General features: G+C 38.6%; 1 protein-coding gene across 3 annotated transcripts in view; it reads left to right on the forward strand.

The window, feature by feature from the left end:
* Positions 1-15,903, forward strand: part of Sp4 (Sp4 transcription factor) — a 58,135-nt gene extending 42,232 nt beyond the window's left edge. For all 3 annotated transcript variants that reach the window (XM_032908346.1, XM_032908345.1, XM_032908347.1), the window contains 2 exons: positions 1,933-2,132; positions 12,456-15,903. In XM_032908346.1, the coding sequence (XP_032764237.1) occupies positions 1,933-2,132; positions 12,456-12,703 (448 nt within the window). In that variant the 3' untranslated portion in view covers positions 12,704-15,903. The remainder of the gene's footprint in view (positions 1-1,932; positions 2,133-12,455) is intronic.
* The last annotated feature ends 4,504 nt before the right edge of the window (positions 15,904-20,407 follow it).

Raw genomic sequence — 20,407 nt, forward strand, 5'->3', positions numbered from 1 at the left:
TACCATAAGCATGTGCCACACACTGCTTAGTTTGCTAATGTTGAGGAGTCTCTTCATCTGTGTTAATGAGGTGCTAGTCTCTACTCTTCTTGTATATTGGCCTCAAAATGAATTGGGAAGTGTTCCCTGCAGTTTTCTTTTTTGAACAAGTCTTTAAAAGCTGGTGTTCTTACACACAAACACACTACACACACACACACACACACACACACACAGAGAGAGAGAGAGAGAGAGAGAGAGAGAGAGAGAGAGAGAGAGAGAGAGAGAGAACGAACAAGAACAGGAGGTGGCTATAATAGTACAAACCTTTACCCCAAGCACTGGGAAGCAGAGGCAAGTGGTTCTCATTGAGTTTTAGGCGAACCTGATCTACATAGTGAGTTCCTTGTCTCATTAGTAAGACCTTGTCTCAAAACAAGCAAAAATTATATATGGGGGAAAGGGATTTCACCAGTAAAGCTATTTGACTCTAGGCTTTGTTTTTCTTTATTCTGATTAACTCTTTTTGTTAAAGATTTATTTTGATTGACCATTTGTGTTCGTTTATCAGTTTTTCAAATTTTCTGTTTAAGCGTGTGTCTGCCTAAGTGGTTGGTAACACCTAATGCTCCTTTAAGATCCTTTTCATTTTCATGAGATTGATAATGACTTTTATTTGTGAGGGAGGTAATTGAGTCTTTTTGTCTTAGTTTAACTGAAGCTTTATCATTTTGTTGACCTCTGGGAGCATATGTTTGAAGTTTTTCCCATCTCAGAGCTCACTCTCCCTTTCTACCCTTGCTGCTTTCCACAGATTCACCAACCTGTGGTTTGCCTTATCTCCAGTGACAATGTATCTTTCTCTCAGGTGCCTTTGCAACAGTTGTTTCTTTTTAAAAAAACGAGCCCTTCAGTTAAACTCCAGCTTCCTTGCAGATCGCCAGTTCTTTGAGATTGGAGTTCGTTCTAGCTAATTTTGGGCTTGTGAATGGGAAGTGGGGCAGAGAAATGCCCTGATATAACAGCTGTGTGCTTGGCGGCAGGGACAGTAGGCTCACATTTTCTTAACCTCGCCTCTTCCAATGCAATAGCTCTAATTTATGAACTGTGCATGAAGGTCAGGAAACACCTGGACCATATCATTTTCATCATGTCACAATAATTCCAAAGTTCAGTGAGATGGGCACTGGGTGCCTTTTAGCCACACTCAGCTGGAACTCAGCCTCAGCAACAGGTGGCCTGCTCCTCTCTGGAAGGTATCTAGCCTGGAGGCTGGAGGGGAGGGAGCCCTCCCTGTTCATGGTTGTACTGTTCTGTAACTCTAGGTAGAAGGGAAGAAAAGGAGTTAGTCCTAGATCCATGGACTCCATTGTTACATACTTTAGGTTTCAGAGTGAATATTAGTTTTTGCTGTTATTGATATTTAGGACCGACCAGAGATTCTTCAATAGTGGATTGGGAGGTAGATTTATAAATTATTAGTTTTGCTGGGAGGGGTTTCATGGAATTCCTTATCACACTGACCTGCTAGAAGTGAATCTTGGTACCCCACATTTTTAACTGAAGTTAACTATCTTTTTGATATTTAGAGGAGAATTTTCAAGAGGTTTGTTTTCTATATTAGGTGTGGGTAGCATGCCTACAATTCTAACAGTAGGGAGGCTGGGGCAGGGATATTGTGAATTTGAGGATAACCTCTTCTAGATAGCTGGTTCAGGCAGTCTGAGCTATGTAGTAGTCATAAATTCCGAAGCTTACCACATTTTCATATAAGTTTTTATATAGTACATGACCATAATTGATTTTTTTTCCTCAATGAAAAAAATATATCACGTGTTTCTTTGTGTTCAGACGTACTCAGAAAAGCATTTTCTAATCATGTAGATGGCCTGCGTTTTTGGCACAGATAGAAGCTGAGTTTAGGGTGTAATGATGTTGGTTTTGTTCTGTTAGGGGCAGCAGTGAACCAGGAAAGAAGAAGCAGCATGTTTGCCACATTGAAGGGTGTGGGAAAGTGTATGGCAAGACCTCTCACCTACGAGCACATCTCCGCTGGCACACTGGAGAAAGGCCTTTCATATGCAACTGGATGTTTTGTGGCAAAAGATTCACCAGGAGTGATGAGCTTCAGAGGCACAGAAGGACCCACACAGGTTAGTTGGTTTGTCTTGGGAGACAGCCATTCTTTCTACTTAGTTTCTGAGTGCTTAGTGAAAGTTGCACTGTTGAAGGTCAAATGTCCTGCCTTCTTTCTGACGTAAAGTTATTTTACTTCTTAAATTTTATCACCATACCAGAACTTTTTCCTTTTGCATTTTTTCCATAGCATGTTTTTCTAGTGTGTGTATATATTTTTTCCTAAGTATATATATTTTCCAAAGTATATATGTAATATATATAAAAGAGAATTAAATTATGATTGTAAGGGTTTTTTCCAGTGCAAGGGCATCTTAGCAGTTGAGAGCCAAGGAATACCACAAAGTCATGCCACATAACAAGTATCACACAAGAGATTTACTGGGAAGAACAGAATGGCAGCTGCTTCTTAAACAGCAGAGGACCAGGTGAAGGGGAGGGCTTTTATAGGGTTTGGAGCATGTGCGGTGAGCTGCTGGAAAAGTATAGCATGACTGGTTAATTTTTTTGACCTATATCACCAAGTCATGAGTGGGATCTTCAAGCGTCAGGAGCTCCAGGTCAAGTCAGGGCAGGGGGTGTTTGCCTAGCCCTGTTCCCTACAAGGATATCGGTGACTCCGAGTAGCCTCCATTTTGTCTTTTCAAACCCAGGACATGTCAAGAATAATATAACAAATATCCACTTAACACTCAAATTATATTTTTTGTTACTTTATTAAATCAAACCACTAAGAAAGTCAGAACAAAGGCATCAGCCACCATCGGTCTACGATTTGGTGTCTAGTATATTTCTAAACCCATGTGTATTATTTGTGGATATACATAGAAAAATAGTGTTTTGTACAGGCCATAAAATATTGTATGATACCGTTCTACACACTTTCACTCAAGTCTCCTATGCATGTGTGTTTATATTTTAAGAGATGTGCAGTATTCTGCCACACGGCACTGATCATTTCTCACACGTTGGTTATTGGAGGGTAATTTGCTGTCACCAGCTTTGCTGCTCTGAAGCATTGGACATGTGTAAGTCCATACTGACGTCCCCTCATGTGTTCTTACTGCTGCAGTGCCAGCTTCAGCAGTTTGTGTCTGTCCAACATCATTTCTCTTTTGAAAGTTTGCACTTTCCTGAGGACCCTGAGATCAGCCTCCTCTTACGTGTGCTGTTTACTTTACTTCTGCGTTGTGATGCATTCAGTTTTCTTCTGGAGTGTTTCTCAGTCATGCAATTAAAAAAAAATAAAGTCTAAGATATCCTGAAGTTACTTGAAACTTTTTTAACAGCTCTGAGATTTTTGTTTTTGCCTCCAGTTTGGTCCTCTAGAATATGCAAAACAGTGATTTTGTTCTTCCTCCTCTTCCTCTTTTTTTCTTGTCTCGAATAATGAATTGAGGCTACAAATTATTTCACATGAAAAGCTAGTTTTTGACTAGTTTATTTTTCTAATTTATAGTAACATTTCTCTCAAACTGTCCTCTTTAATTGTGGCTTAATTTCTGGGTCCCCTGTTGGGAAGCTCTGTTCCGTCTGACAGTTCACATACGAGTGCCTCTCAGTTTTCGTTGCTATAAACTCTTAAATCTCCGCATCTGGTGAAAGCACACTCAGGCTCTCATCCCTGCTCAGAGTGCCTGGTTCTTGCTGAGTAAATTTCGAGTTATTAGTTAACTTATATAAGCTGTGGTGTATGTTTAAGACACAGGAGTCCTAGAACTGGCCTAGAGCAGCATGAGCTGGGATTTCTTGGGTATTTGAATGTGTTTCTTCATTTGGTGCAAAGCAGCACCATGAGGTAGAGACAAGCTCCGTACTACAGATCAGAAAATTGTCTCAGGTGGCTGGGGATAGCGCTCAGCGATGAGAGAGACCCTGTGCTCCATCCCCAGCACCACAGTTGTTAAGTGAATTATAAGCACAGAATGACCTACTTGGGCAACTCAAATGAGTAATAGCATGTTGCTCTGTGCTGGAAGTGAGCATTATGTAATGGCTATGAGATTTGGGTTTTAAGAGTTTTTAAAGTTTTTAATACTGTATGCTAATATTGAAGATTGAGTATCTCTTCCCTGGATTTGCAGGGGAAAGGTTAAAGAAGCCAAGAAAAATTGCCATTTATTTGATTTGAAGCTTGGCATTGTGATTGGATTGCTTTGTTTGAAAGTGATAGGTTTTAAAGTCTTCTATGTTATACATCCATACTCATACAGATACACAAAATGTATTTGTTCAAAGATAAATGTTCCAGATTCAAGTATTAATAATTTATGGCATTTTCCTCTCCTCTCTCCTCCCCCCCTCTCCCTCCCTCTCCTCTCCCCCTCCCTCCCCTCTCCCTCTCCCCTCTCCTCCCTCTCCCTCTCCCTCTCCCTCCCCCTCCCTCCCCTCTCCCCATGTCCTTTTTGAGACAAGGTCTTGTGTAGCTCAGGCTGGCATCAAACTCTGTATGTAGCTAGGGTGACCTGAACTTCTGATCCTCCTAATGCACCTGCCCATCCCTTTTGAGAGTGGATTACAGCCATACCCCATCATGCCCTGGTTATACCATCCATGCTCGGTGTGAGCCCCAGGGGCTTATGCTCACTAAGCACTCTACCATCTGAGCTACATCCCTCCCTTCTCTTTTTCTTCCTCCTCTTCCTCTCATTCTCTTTATCCTTTTATTATGATCTAAATCATAATCACCTGCTTTCTTTCTAATTGAGAATCAGATTTACTTTATGCTTATTGATGTAAGTGTTTTGAATATATATTAGCCCACACAAAATTATTTAATTAATACATATTAAAGGGGCTGGGGAGATAGCTCCTCATCAAGAGCTTGTGCTCCTCACAGAGGACCCTAGTTTGGTTCCCAGCATCAGTTTAGTGTGGTTCAAGCTATCTTTATCTCCAGCTTCAGAGAATCCAACTTCATCACCTGGCTTCTGCAGGTATTGGCACTTGTGTGCCACTCCTCCACAGACACACTGGCAATTACATAATTGTTGTATTTGAAAAATATTTTTAAAATGATGGGAAATATCTTTAAAATAAATGAAACACAGTAGGGACTTGGGTTGTGGTTTGGTGGTAGAATGCTTGCTTAGCACGTGAGAGGTCCTAGTCCCAGTACTGCATTGAAAGAAGGCAAAACCTGTTTGGCACTAAAAATACTAAGCCCAGTGTTGGTGTGCTTACAAAATGGGACTTTTAAAGAGTGCAGATAGTCATGCCAGTGCTTATTAAATTTGTTGAAAACAATATCAAACAAAAATATCTTTTGAAATAAGTATTGATTAAAAGTTGAACACGTTTCCATTAGAAGCCTTCATCATTCATGGCAAGAATCACTCAGTTCAGTATTTTGCCACCACTCCCAACAGAAACACAAGGATGAACTGTGAGTATGTAAGTGGATTATTTTTAATTTCTTTTGAAAGTAGTAAGGATAAGTTTGCTTTGCTAAAAAAAAAAAAAGAAGAAAGAAAGAAAGAGAAAAAACAAAAAATGTAAAGTTTTCAATGGTCCATGTAGAATATTTAAAACTTAAATAGTACACAAGGTTTATGAAGAAGGTTCTCCCTTACCTCCTCTGGTCTCAGGATAAAGTCCCTGGGCTATGTTTTATCTTTTTTCCCCCTCTGAAGACTGCCACAGATGGCTGTGGGTAACATTTCTTCAGTTATACATCCTGAAGTATTTTGCCTGAGATTATGGCAGTCAGGTTAGTTTCATGAATAACGTCTGAGCAAATGGATCTCTGTGAGTTAAGCCAGCCTGATGTGCTAGCAAGTTCCAGACCAACCAGGCATACAGAGTGAAACCCTACATCAAAAGGCAAGCAAATAAAACCTTTATGAATAGACCTTAATTCTGCACAAAAATGACTCTTTTAGAGCACATCTTCTTATTGGTAATCTCTATATTCTAGTTTTTAGATGCAATGCAGTCATTTGTTTTGTCAGTGATTCTCCCCTGTGTTCTTTTTGATGCTATTCGTTTAAGCCCCTTCTCCTTCTCTCCTTCACTGTAATCTAGTGGGTGTCTCAGTAGAAGTCAGTAAGGTATGATCCTGCTGCCATCTTAAACAATAAGGAGTGACATTTACCTTTCCTACCAATTAGAAAACATTGCGGGAAGAGAACCAAATGTTTATTGTACATAATAAGGATATAGATGTACATATACCATACATTCATATAACAGTATAGCTCACTTCTGGGAATATTTTATTGTGAACATGTTACTCATTTATAAGAATATTTCATTGACCCGTGGTATTGTACCAAGAGTAGTCAATCCAGGGATGATTGCTGGTAAGCAGTGTCACAGGGAGGTTTCATCTTCATCCACATCTGTTGTTTTTTAACAGTGAAGAAAAAACCTAGAGATGCTCCTAAAATGTTCTTTCCAGTAGACCTCAGAGTCTCACAGTGTATATAACTCATCATATAAAGCTGTGTATAGTCCTAAGCTTAAGTGGAAATGAAAGTTGGTAATGAAATGCCAGTGGTTTTCATGTACAAAAGGAAAAGCATTAATTAACAAAATAGATAAGATGAGAAACGATAGATATGTTAAATTTTTCTCCAGAATTCTTATACAGCTGCTTCAGTTGGTTTGTAAAATGCCCAAAGCTATTTTCTCTTGGCTGACTAGCAGTCAGTGACTCTTCAGCCTCCTGGTATAGAGGTTGCTTTCAGAGCTGGGTAGTGTGCTTGCTTTCTTATCTAAACAATGAGAAGAACAGTAGCAGACAACTGAAGAGAGAGCTCAGGCTCAAGTAAGTACCTAATGCAGGTAAGTCTCACTTTGTTCTCCCTGCTCTGCATCCCAGGATTGACCCTGGGGTAACGTTTAGCAGGAGCAAGCAATAAACAGTAAGAGCAGTCCATGAACGCACCAGAGAAGTCAGAAAGGGGCCATGGTCCCATCAACGTGGCATTGCAGTAGTGGCAACATAGGCACCAAGAAAGTTTCTACACACTCAGATCTCTAGCCAGAGATTCCAGAAAATGGGGGCCATGTATACCATACAATGTGGGTGGAATCACTAATATTTTTTCATGTTGTTTAAACTGTGGCCCTGATAGATACTACAAGAGGCCACAGAAACTAGGCTTTCTGGTTGATGAAATCACTTGTGGATTAGAAAACATGGAGAAAACATTGAAACAAAGATAAAAGGTGATCACTAATTCTGTGTATAGAATAGAAGAAATTCTGGCTTATTCCTAAACTTTGCATGCACAGGATCAGCATAGAATGATACAAAGCCTTATAAACCATCTTCTCATTTCTACATATACAGCTAAGAACCAAACATACTCTCTAACGTGTGTGTGTGTTATTGTGTGTGTGTGTGTGTGTGTGTGTGTGTATGTGTGTGTGTGTGTGTGTCCACATGCGTGCATGTGTGTATGCATCTGTGTAGGAACAGGCAGTGGCAGTGGATAAATGCACATAAGTTGCAGTTGTGTATATCCATGTAGATAACAAAGGAACATGCCAGTCTCTCAGTGCCTTGAGACAGCCTCTCTTGCTGACCCAGCAGCTCACCATTTAGGCCAGTGATCAGGATGGTTAGGGAATAGGCAGGCTCCCAGGATTTTACCTGTTTCTACTCCACAAGGTTGGGTACAGCTTGCACAGTTATACCATTTTTTGTTTTGTTTTGGTCTGTTTTTTTGGTTTTTGGGTTTTTTGGGTTTTTTTTTTTTTTTTTTTTTTAGTATTCAAACTCAAATCCTACCCTTGCTCACTGAAGCATCTCCCTAGTCCTTGAACAGTGCCTTTAAAAAGGAATTAATATTGAAACTTGTAGGCAGGGGTGGGAGGGTGAGAATGAGAGTTTGAGTCTGAATGGACTTAAATCGAGTAATTATCTACTAATACTTAAAACATTTTCTAGACGATTTTGAAGGACTCACAATCTCTGCAACACAATCTCTAAACTGCCCAGAGTGCAATAAGATGCTAGGATAACCCAAATTTAAGAATTTATCAGTCTTAAAGCAGCCATTAAAACCACAATCCACAGACTGACTAGAGGCAAACATGGTTGAAAGGAATAGAAAAGCAGACGTTTATAATTAGAGAAATTAAAACTGCAGACGTTAACCCAATAGAAAAGTACAGTATTCAAAGCTAGAAATGACTAAATATTCAGTAGCCAAATGGGGATGTAACAGTCGAAAATGAGCAGTAGAAATTATAAATTCTTAAAGGCAAATGGAAAAAATTGAGACAGCGGAGAGTGAGTTGGGCCTCAGGAGTGCACGGGACAGAAATAAAGGATGTAACGTTTATGTCCTTGGAAGGAATGGGGAAAGGCTGGTACAGGAAAACCCTGAATATAGAATAACAAAGGTTTCCTAGTAGATATTAAGTAGAGATCCAAGTGCTCAATATATCCTAGATGGGTGCTAAAAGAAAAACTTGCTTGGACATGTCTCATGGTAAGTCTGACCCGTAGCTCACAGGGCTACACTGACAGCCAGCAATCCAGAGTGACCCTTCCGTCCCCAACGCCTTACAGGGCCAGAGGTACAGCTGTGTGCCCGACCACCCTCAACTAGTTACGTGGATGTTGGGTCTGAAGATCCAAATCAGATCCTCATGGCTACACAGCAAGTCGTCTTGCCCACTGAGCCATCTTTCCATAGAGACTTTTTATAGACAAAATAAAACTAAGAATGTTTACCATCAGATTTGCACCAGAAGAAATACTTCATAGTATTATACTTTCATATCAAAAAGTTCTTCATAGTAAAGCAATAAATAGTACTAGAAAAAGCTTGAAGGAAGAAAAAATAATAACAAAAAATTAAGTTAGGGCCTAATATGGTGGTGAACACTTTTAATTCCAGCATTAGGCAGATTCAGGCATATTTCTGTTAGTCTAAGGCTCATCTGGTGAGTCTAAGGCTCACAAAGTGAGTTTCAGGCCAGCTAGAGCTATGGAGAGCGGAATGCGTGTGTGTGTGTGTGTGTGTGTGTGTGTGTGTGTGTGTGTGTGTGTGTGTGTGTGTGTGTGTGTGTGTATATGCATATTCTGTAAGTAGAGAGGAAAGGAGAAAACAGAAGAATGAAAAATGGAGGCAGAAGTCATAGCCCAGACTGGCCTTAGATTCCGTGTGTAGCCCATATGGCCTTTAGCTTGTATAAAGTTGTCTACCCATGTATTTCTGAGCTACCCATGGGCCAAGAGAAAGTCTCAAGGGAAATTTGAAAATAACTTTGACTGAATGAAAAGTTTTATCATACAAAATATAAGAGGCAAATAAAAACAGTGAATTTATAATGTTAAATCCTCTTTTTCGGTCAGTAGTCTAATATTTTTACAAGAAAATGAAGAGATCTAAAACAGGAAATTAAGAAATAGTAAGGAGGGGAAATAAATGGGAAAACAGTTCAGAAAACTCAGGCTATGGGGGTGGGCTTGTTTTTGTGCTGTCAGGGGTGGAACTCAAGGTTACATACATGCTACGAAAGTGCTCTACCCTGAGCTGATAGTACCCAGACCACTCAACCCAAAATCTGATTAGCTTGAAAGGTAAAACATCTAAGTTCTCCAGTCACACTGACCAAGAAAACATAGGCAAACCCCTAAAGACTGTGAATGATCTGAATGATTCTACCCTAAATTTGAAAATAACTCCTGAAAAGGCACAGAACCCATATTTGCTGAAGGAGGGGTAGATAGGACTTGGGATAGAGCCTAGTGAACGAGCTTTGATGTAGCACACTGAAGCTCTGGGCGTAGCTTCTCAAAAATACCACCAAAAATAGATAACATGAAAAGTCCTGTTCATTAAAGAAATTGAATCTTGTTAAAAACTTCCGAGAAAGAACACCCTGGGTCGGAATCTAAGAAGTTTACTCTAGGCTTGAAAACCTGAACATTTGAAAATCATTCAGGCAATGTGATTTATCAAATTCATAATGAAAGAAGAAAATGATAGTATCTTAAATAATATAGTAAATATTTGGCAAGATTCTCTGTTTTTATAAAAGTTTATGAAACTGAACTGAAAAGAACAGCACAAGCTTAGCAGCTTAGAAGCTCAGTTGTCCTTCAGTTCCTTTAGGTCAGAAGCCCCACTGCCCTCCCTGTGGTCGGGTGTGTGTGGAGCTGCCCACCATAAGGCAGCTCTGGGAAACAACCCACTCCTAATCCACTGCTGTCATCCACCTCAGCCTCAGTGCTACGCTGGGTCCCTGCTTCCCTGGCCAGTGTTCAGTCTTGCAAGGTGTCTGCTTTTCTTCTTACGTGTGTTCTAGGACACCCTCTCAAAACTTTGGTTGGTCCCTAATCACACTTCTAAGCTCTCCAATTCTAGTTACAGATAAATCTCTATATCAAATTCCATAACATAATTATTTACAGCTATAAAACCCCATTATCCTCTGACATATGTGTAACTCCCAGGAGTTGGGACATGCAATCCTTATAGGGCCATGTTGTCTGTGACAGTAGTCAATATCGACTGATTCGTTAATTAGATTCTTTTTTTTTTTTCCCCCGGAGCTGAGGACCGAACCCAGGGCCTTGTGCTTGCTAGGCAAGCGCTCTACCACTGAGCTAAATCCCCAACCCCTGTTAATTAGATTCTTTATTCAGAAAAGGTAATCATGAATTCTGAAAGCCCAGCCATTATTGGAATAGTTGAAATAATTTTAACTATAAAATTGTATGATCTGCAGCTAATAGAAGCATTCTTCACATCCCTTGAAGTAAAAAGTCCATGATGGTATTTGTTGAAGGTAGGAAATAAATTATTACCCAATATAGCAGAAGACACTTTGGTCATTGAGCTAAAAGGACTCATTTTTTTAGTGAAAGTATACTTGAAGTTGATTCAGTAGCCAAATGAGTGAGTGGCAGGCTGGGGAAGTCCACACTGAACATGTCACCACTGTTTCCTGCTTGCCATTTGTCACAGAGCAGCTGTGGGCTAGAATATCTGGTAATACTGGGGTGATAGATAGATCTACATGGTGGCCATTAAGTCAGAAATGGTCTTGCACAGAGAATCTACAGGAACCTGTTAGAAAGTGACTGAGTTTATGAATATTGCAATTATTAAGTGTTGAGCCTCAGGCTAGTCAACTATAAAATAAACATATAGATAAAGATTGTACACTGAAAACTCTTTTATGGTTAAAAAAAGAGAAGAAAAAGAAGGTAAATGACTTCATGCCTGTTCCTCAGATGTGTTTGGTTTCCATCCTCACTTAGTGTTAGCATTCATAGCATTCAGGCCCCTTTACTGCTGCATGTATTTTTAATGCCTCTTAGAATTATGTCCAATGCATTATTTAGCCTTTAAAAGAAAAATTCTGTATTGTAAATGCATGTTGGTGTAAAAGGGGGTATATCCGGTGTAGAAAATTTTGAAATTGTAGACTTTCTCTTGTTAAAAAAAAAATCCACTGAATGAATCTGCATATTATCTGAGTTCTGTTATTTCACCAGGGAAACCCTCTTTCACTGACCTGACAGTTGTAGAAAGAAGGACTAAAGATAGTATTGCTGTTGATAAACATCAGGGTAGAACAACCAAGTCTCATGTGTTCTATCCCATTACACAAAAAGATTTTTTTCCTTTTTAGTTAACATTTGATTTCTATTTCATGAATAGAAGTAGTTCTAATTAGAACTGTCTTATATTTTTTAGAAAACACATTTAAGGATCAAACTATCATCATTCTTCCTTGGAAGCATAAAGCTGTATTTAATTTGAAATATATATTCCCAGCATGCTACTAAAGTCTTAGCTTAAAATAGTTTTAAGACTTGTTAGTGAGACCCAGCTATCAACTTCAACTAAAGTGCATGTGGCCGTTCCCACTGCCCTCTGTTAGCTGGTGATAATGTCAAGAGCTCTTTCGTTAGGAATCCTTTTATTTTGTGAATGGGGTAACTGAGGCTCAGCGTTGTTATCTGACGTGTTCCAGTCCCCAGTTCTCCCCCACACCCCCACGCCCCACACCCATTCCCCTAGTTCATGTCAAAAACATATAGGGTCTTTTATTCTCAGCCACATGGTTTTTCTTCTGCATTGATTGCTTGATAGCTTTTGTTGTTTGGTTTTGGTTACTTTTTTTTTTTTTTAACAGAAAGCTAGAGATAATTCAGAGGTTGAGGGCTTGCCTGCCATGAACAAGGCTCTGGATTTGCCCCCTACCATCATAGATATAAGAAAAAACTATTGTGTGCCTACTTAAACTAGGGATATCTGTATATATCATATCTTATTAAAGCAGAATGTATTTGGAAAATAAATTGCTAAAAATTAAAATTTCATTTAATTAAAAATATCTATAATTTTATTTACTTCTTATGTTCACAGGTGAAAAGAGATTTGAATGTCCAGAATGTTCTAAAAGGTTTATGCGGAGTGATCACCTTTCCAAGCATGTCAAAACTCACCAGAATAAGAAAGGAGGTGGGACAGCTCTTGCCATTGTCACCTCCGGAGAACTGGACTCATCCGTTACAGAGGTGCTTGGCTCTCCACGGATTGTCACAGTTGCCGCCATTTCTCAAGATTCGAATCCAGCAACTCCCAATGTTTCAACAAACATGGAAGAATTCTGAAACGCTATTTATAACAAAGACCTCTAGTGCTGCACTAAGTTTACACCTTTGAAAATCTGGAAATGGGCTGGTCAAGTGAGTTACAGAGTAGGAAATCACGTTTGCATCCTTGGCATCTTTAAGTATTCCAGGGATTATGGTTCAACATATAAAGTGTTGAATTTTTAAAAAATAGAAAAGGAAAACCAATATACTGGAAACAGAAAAGTATTTCTTCCATGGTATAAGTTGCTGTAGTTTTTTGGAAATACATCACATAACCTTTAAACAGAATCTTCCCTCCTTTAACATCCTGTGTTGTTGACGCGTCTAAAGAGACAGACCACACTAATTTGCAGGCTGGGCCTTAATTGGACTTTCTCTGTTTGGAAGAACTTTGTTAAAATTTTAGTCAGTAATAACTTACATACATTTCTTCTACTGTCTAGCACAGAAAACAGATTGTTATCTGACAATAGGGATAATACTGTGTTTCTTTAGCTTGGTTTTTTGGAAAAACCTATTCAAAATAGTTTTGGCCGTCTTTTCTAAATATCAAAAATTCTTCAAAAGTTGAATTAGAATATGTTCCAAAATAGTAATCTGAGCACTGTCTCAGATCTTTATTACACTACATTGTAGTAGTGTGTGTGCAGACAATCAGTGAAACCCGATTATTTTCTCCATCTTGGAGACACAAGAGGACCTTAGAGCTAAATCTTAGGTTAAACTTTAGATTGAAACCTTAGGAAAATGCTGGGGAAAATTTGCTAGCACAGAATGGATGAAAGCCTCAGAAAGGCAAGACAAAGCAGTTTAACAATATTTTTAAGTTAGGGTTGACTGTGTGCCTAACCCTGTGTTCAATAGCGAAATTTCATTTTAAATGTTCATATTGGAAATGCTTGCATAGATTATAGATCTATGTAATTTCATATTCTGTAAATATGAGTTTTGTTGACAATAAGCAAGATTCTTTATGCTTTGTTAGCCAAAGAAAGAATTGTCATACTTTTCAAGGCCAGCAGAAAATTATTTTTAAATACATTATCACCTTTTTTCCTTTACTAAAAATTGGCAAATCCCATATTATTTCTAGTATTGTGTTAGGCTAATTAGGAACATATATCACAGTGATATCTTTACGTTATGTCAATAACAGAATTTTCCCTAAAGGTCTAGACAGCTTAACAAATGTATAATAAATAAAATATTATGAAGCAAAAATTATTTTTGGAAAACCAGAATACTTTTCAGTCAAATACTGACTGAAAATATATTTCATTGTTCGTGCAAGGGTCTTAGAGAGCGGTGTCTTATTAGGAAAGATGGCCAAACGTTTCATGTGAAAAGCAATTGGATTATTCTAATAGATTAAACATTAGTAAGACACCTCATGTTTTTAGAACGTATTTACACAGAATCATAACTATTGAAACAGACCATTTGGAAACTAAAGTTTTTACCTACTTCCTTTTTTACCTTCATTGGTTCGAATATAGGTATATGTTTTCTTGTGCATTCTTTATTATTTCAGGAAAAGTACTACTCATGAGAATTCTCTTCCAAAATTGTGATGTTTCATGTACTTTTGATGAAGGAGAAATACTGTAATGATCACTGTTTACACTATGTACACTTTAGGCCAGCCCTTTGTAGCGTTATATAAAACTGAAGGCCTTTTGTGCTTTCAGTTTGTATAAAAAAGCTTTGAGATTAAAGGAAAAAATTTTTACACTGTGGTTATAAATTTCAAGTTTCTTAAAGCTTTTGTAGACTTGTAACAAAGTCTTTAAATTTTAGTTGGATTTTGTAAATTGTTTTGTATATTTTATTTAATGTACTCTTAACAGCTGATGGATCTGGCTTTAAAACATCAGAATCAGTTTGTTGTTTTGTCTGGTACAGAGGAGCATTTGGTAATGTTGATTTTAATTTTATTATATAGGAGCTGAAACATCAAATATATTTTATCTATCATGCTACACAATCAGTGCTATCAATTTTTTTATGCAAAGAGACTTTCTCAATGTTTTAATCGTGTTTTCTCCAAGTGATATTTTTTGTTGTTTGCACCAAGTATGAGCGCTCTGCATCACTGTTCCACGAGCCAGTTTTATGCAACCCACGTACGCTCATCAGAAGTGCAAGTTGTCCTCATCAACAATGAGGTCTACTGTACATGTATCAGACTGAATCTGGATAACCTTCTATCATATAAAACAACCTGTCAGCAGGCACATTTCACCACTGGAATCAGACCTATTTTGGCAGTCTGTTCTGCATACCATTCTGAGTCCACCTTCCTTTCTGTCTGACAGCAATCGTAGGTTTCGGTGTCCTGTGTCTGACTCAGTGGGATGTAGCCGTGGTAGGGCACAGATGCCCAGTACAGTCTCGCGAAGGGCATTTCGCTGCTCACTCCCCTGGCCACCATTATGAAGCTTTTCTTTGTAAAATTATCAGTGTGAAGCTCTGTATTTACCATGGTAGAACTCCAGTGTTAGAATAGTTTTCTCTTACAGTATACTTTCTTTGGTTAGGTTTGTGTATGTGTTGCTGATTACATTAGAAGCTGATGTTAAGTCATTATTTATCACACTCATGAGAGCAGTAATAAACGTGTGTAATCTAGGAGAAAAAGTTAATTTGTCAAACTTAGATAAGCATGATGTTTAGGTCCTATTTTTCAATTTTATAACTGTTTTATTGCAACAATATTTGTACTTAAGTCTCCATTTTAATGCCTTGTGGTGTTTTTTTTATGCATGTCACTAAGTTGTCATCCCACATAAATTGATGTGCAGCATAGGGTATTAAATCTACATAATGATTTTAAAACAGAAATAGTTGATGGTAAATTGTAAATGTTTTGCAAAAATTCCTTATAAAAAGTTTCGTAGTAACATTTCACTTGTAAATTTTTTGTAAAAAAGAAAATGGATTAAAAAAAAGATGAATCCAGAAAAAAAAAAAACTGTTTTCCCATATTCTAGAATTTAGACAATTATTCTGCCAGCAAAGCCTCTGGGGCTGTAATTGACATTTTTACAGTGCTGATTTGTATAAAATTTGTTTTTTGTGGATTTGGAAATAAAATCATGTACAAGTTGTTGCCTGCAGTAACAATTGCAAGTAACCTATTAAAGTCCCCTTGGGTTGAACATGCCTCATTTAATTATGTATACTATAGAGCAGCAATAAAGTGTTTAAACTACCAACCTTCTCATCACAGTGAACACTGAAAATTTAAATACCTCTCACTAGAACGTTTATTGGCAACCCTTCTTAATCCCGGTTTTAAGATCTGATCAACTTGCCTCTGAAAATACCGCCAAAGAACACCAGTTTAAATTGCATGTTAATTTGTGACCAATTGCTGTAGACGTCTGTGGAAATTAAATTTTGATTTAGAGACACCTTATTTAAATAATTTTAATAAATGTTAGGAGATAGTCAAAAAATGAGAGACAAAATTTAAGTAATATTTAAGTTCACAGCAAATATTTAGGTTCACTTAGAAGCAGTGTAGGCCTCCTAGGTGTGGAAAAGTCTGTAAGGAAGAATTGTCTTCCTTCTGGGAGAGATTTGCATGTCTCAGAGAAACCCTTACTGCCTTGAGAATCCATTCCAGTATGACTTGAATGGACACATTTCTAGGTGTGCAGAGACAGCAGAGCTGTAGGGAGAGCTGCAGGATGTCAGGCACAGAGGGAAGTGAGCTGCCCACACGCTTCCAACTAGTATTTAAACATGGAGTAGGTAGGGTAGTGTACTGTCTGGATACATAGCTTGTATGACATAGTGTAAGGGCATGGTTCTAATTCATTATACATACATACATAGCATAACAGTGATCAAAAACAAGAGGCAGTTAAATTTATGCTCCTCTATCAAGTAACATCTTTGTCAAAAGCTTTCATGTCAAAAGTAAAGGTACCCATTGTGACCAGGACTGCTTAATTATGCCTGATTCATATTCCCCTGAGTTCTTTACTTAAGCCCAAAGCTCATGTTGCTACCCCAAAGATAAACTTGGGGTGGGGAGGGGAGGTCCTTGACTTCTTTATCTGTTCCTCCTACCAGTGAGCACCAATTAAATTTCTACTTTTTAATCCTTCCCAAAACACATACCTGTTTCAATTTCCTTAAAGATTGACATATGTGCTTATCAGGATGACACTGCATGAAAAGATAATGAAATTTAAAACCTGAAACTTTCACTTTTAACTCCGTGATGCTCTGGTTTCTAAGCTAGGGATTGAACCACATGAATAAGACTGAAACGTAAAGTAGGATCGCTGACATGAGACCGTTCAGTGTGGAGCGAAAGCAGTGGTTAGAGCCACTGTTGTCATAGCCGTGGTTCACCATGTCTTGTTAAAGACAACCCCGAAGTCAGAAAACTCATGTTTGATACAACTTTTCTCTGTTTAAAGTTTAGGTGTAAGATATAGGGGCACTGGGACTTCAGATGCCAGTAAGCAATGTGGGGTTCTTTGATTCCTCAGTGATTGATTGATTGTCCGTGCTGTGATGTGCATAGTGTATGATTGTGTTGCAGGATTTTAAAGGCATTGTCTAAGATTCTCTGGTTGGTATAGCCTTGGGTTCTGCTTCTCTTAGTTGCAATGAAATAATTTTTTTTTTTTTTTTGGATGCCTGAGCAAGAAGATCTCAGGTGGAAGGGAGCAAGGAGAGAAGGGGGAAAGGAAAGAGCACAAAGGGCTGTTGGTAATGCGGAGTTATCTCTCCATGGTGACAGCACTTGGGAAAAAGGAGCCGGTGTTCGAGCTGGGCTCCTGATGTAGTTGTTGCTGAGCTATTTAGTCTCACTGCACTGTGTGCTTATTTGCACAATTATAATTGACACTGTAGTAAGTACACCCAGCATCTGGTAAGCAGTAGCATACACAGTAGCTAACCCAGAGGGGATTACTTCATTCATGAGACTGTGCCAAAACAGCATAAGCTGGATGGCTTGTAGATAATAGGACTAAGTCCAAAGTCACAGGTCAGTGTCCCCTGACAACACATGTCCCCTCACATAGTAGAAGGATGAGGTGGCTTTCTGAGGGTCTTTTTGTTTTTCTTGGATCATTAATACCATTTCAGGAGGATGCCATATTTATGATCTTCTGCTTCTTAGAGGTCCCACCTCCTCTGCTGTGTTGGTAATTGGATTTCAACATGATGGATCTGGAGAGACAAACCATCAGACCCAGCAGGAGGCATCGAATAGTTCCCAACAAGATTATTGGTGAAATGCTTGGGAAAGGAGCTTGGAAAAGCTGGCTCTCTAAATTACATCAAAGGAACTTCCGTGAGAATTTCCCATTTCAAGCGTGTTTTTTTCTCAAGCCGAGCTAGTTTGAGGTACTGTACCTCAAAAACTACACGATGGCACCCTCTTCCTCTGGAGTGGCATGACTCACTGGGAACAAGACTGAAGATAATGAACGCACATCGAGATTGTGCAGGGCAAGGAAGGAAGCCCAGGTTTCGAGACAGCTGAGAAGGCTCACCCTGTTGTGATCAGACACCAGCAAGGGATGGGAGACAGGTGCCTCAAGCAACAGTTCATCTTTGCATCCTACCTTTCTAGGTAGTTGGCTTGGTTTAAAGTGTGTTATTTATGGTCCTGCTGTGAAACGCAGTCTAATAAATATTTTATTTATAGTATTTTTGTGATGTGGAAGCTATAATAAAGTTATATTTTCTGCTGATAAAATTGTTTCCAGCTTGTATAATTTTATGCCAGAATTAAAGGTATGAGTAATTCGTGGTCCGTGTAAATGGCACCATGGTTTCTAATTATTTGATCACCTGACAATTTCAAGAACCACTGCTGAGGAAAACACCACAAAAGTGAGCAAGCTAACAAGAAAGAGAAATACCCAGCTCAATAACCGGCAGTCACACCTTTGTTAGCATAACTATATTACATCTTTACAGTAGCTTTTTCATTGTGTCTGTGTTTGGTATATTGTTATATCTCTAATGATGCTTTGTAAGAACGAAGTTTATGAGTCCCTGTATTCCTTTCTAATTTCATGGACAGAAAAATATTGTTGAAAAATCAAATCGATTTCAATGGTCATATATTAATTTATCTAAAGAACGAACCTGAGGTGGTGGTGGTGAAGGTGGTGGTAGTGGTGATGGTGGTGGTGGAGGTGGTGGTGATGGTGGTGGTGGTGGAGGTGGTGGTGGTGGAGGTGGTGGTTCATGCTGTTTATTTGGCTTTGTTTTTCAGAATGTAGATGGCAGTTTGTATTAAAACTCTATGTAAATTCATTCACAACTGCAAGTAACTAGAAGTACTTTCCTTTTACATCCCATTTGTGAACAAAGCATCCCTAAGTAAGAGTGAAAAAAAAATAAGCAAACCTAGCAGATTTCTTGGAGTTAATCCTTTTCCAGACTTGGGGCATTTTTCTGTATTTTTAGGAAAAGAATTATCTTGCTGATAAAAGTCAATTTTAATTATTAACTTAATTAAACATATTTGAATCTATGACCTTGGCAATTCTTGAAAGCATTAACATTATGAGGTAAGAACCCCCTCCTCCTGAAAATAAATACAAATAATAATACAAATAATCCTTCTGCTTCTATATTTTATTCTAATGGAATTTTGATTAGATTTTTGATTAAATGTTTATATCTTTTAGAAAAATAGAAAATGCCTTTACCCCAGCATTCAGAATAATCCCAAAAATATGATTTTCAGGAAACTCCAAACAACTCTCCTTTGGTAATTTTTCTCTTTCAAGCTGGAGAGTTACCACAGACTGGAACTGAAATCCATGCAGCTTGTTCCAGAGGTCCGTGCTGGGCTTTTTAATCTATCTTACCGAGTGGGCGGAGTGATGATTGCTTCATTCTTAAGAGGTAACAATAATTGAGGTTCTACATATCTAGGTTAAAAAAAAAAAGTTACCCTATTCTAGGTTTAGCCTATTCCCTTTAAAAGATTATTTTTAAAAAGTTTGCTGTTTCCATATCATCTATATTTTGGGGTACCTCTGAATCAGTTTCAAGGAGAGTGTGTCAAGAGTGGAAAGTTCACAAGTGACTATCCCAGGGACACCCTGTGGAAGGCTCCAAAGGGCTTGGTTGGTCTCTCGTTTGCCATGTAAATGCACACAGAGAAGATGCCGTCTGTGAGCTCGAGTGTGAGCCGTCACCTGACACTGCGAGTCTTTACCTTGGGCTTCCCAGCCCCAAGAACTGGGAGATCCATGTTGTTGATAAGCTGCTTTATTTGTGGTGCTTTTGTTATACCAACTTCAACAAAGACCAGGGTGACAATCAAGAAACTTAGTGAGGTCAAAAGCTCAAAGTCCAGTTAACAAAGGACATGTACACCGCGACAGAGGAAAGGTCCCAGGGTAACAGCTCTTCCTCTGCTTCGCCTCCTTGCTGGATCCGGGTTGACGTGGGGGAGTCGGGAACTAGAAGTGTCTCACTTCCTGGTGTGTGACATGCTCTCATTGTTTTAATAGCCAGTATGCTCCCAAATGGCATTAGGCTCTGCCTGTTATGCCCTGGCTTTCAGTATTTGAATGGAAAAACCCAGTTCACCAAACATCCATTTAGCTGCTAAAACAATTTATGGTAAAACCTATGTTTTTAGGTAGTATTTTGCTTAAACATGAAGATATGGGCAGAAGTCATTTTACTTGGAAACCATTAGGGTTGACTAAAAACTTCCCGTAAAAC

The sequence above is a fragment of the Rattus rattus genome, chromosome 7 (genome assembly GCF_011064425.1).
Source record: "Rattus rattus isolate New Zealand chromosome 7, Rrattus_CSIRO_v1, whole genome shotgun sequence".
Taxonomy (NCBI): Eukaryota; Metazoa; Chordata; class Mammalia; order Rodentia; family Muridae; genus Rattus; species Rattus rattus.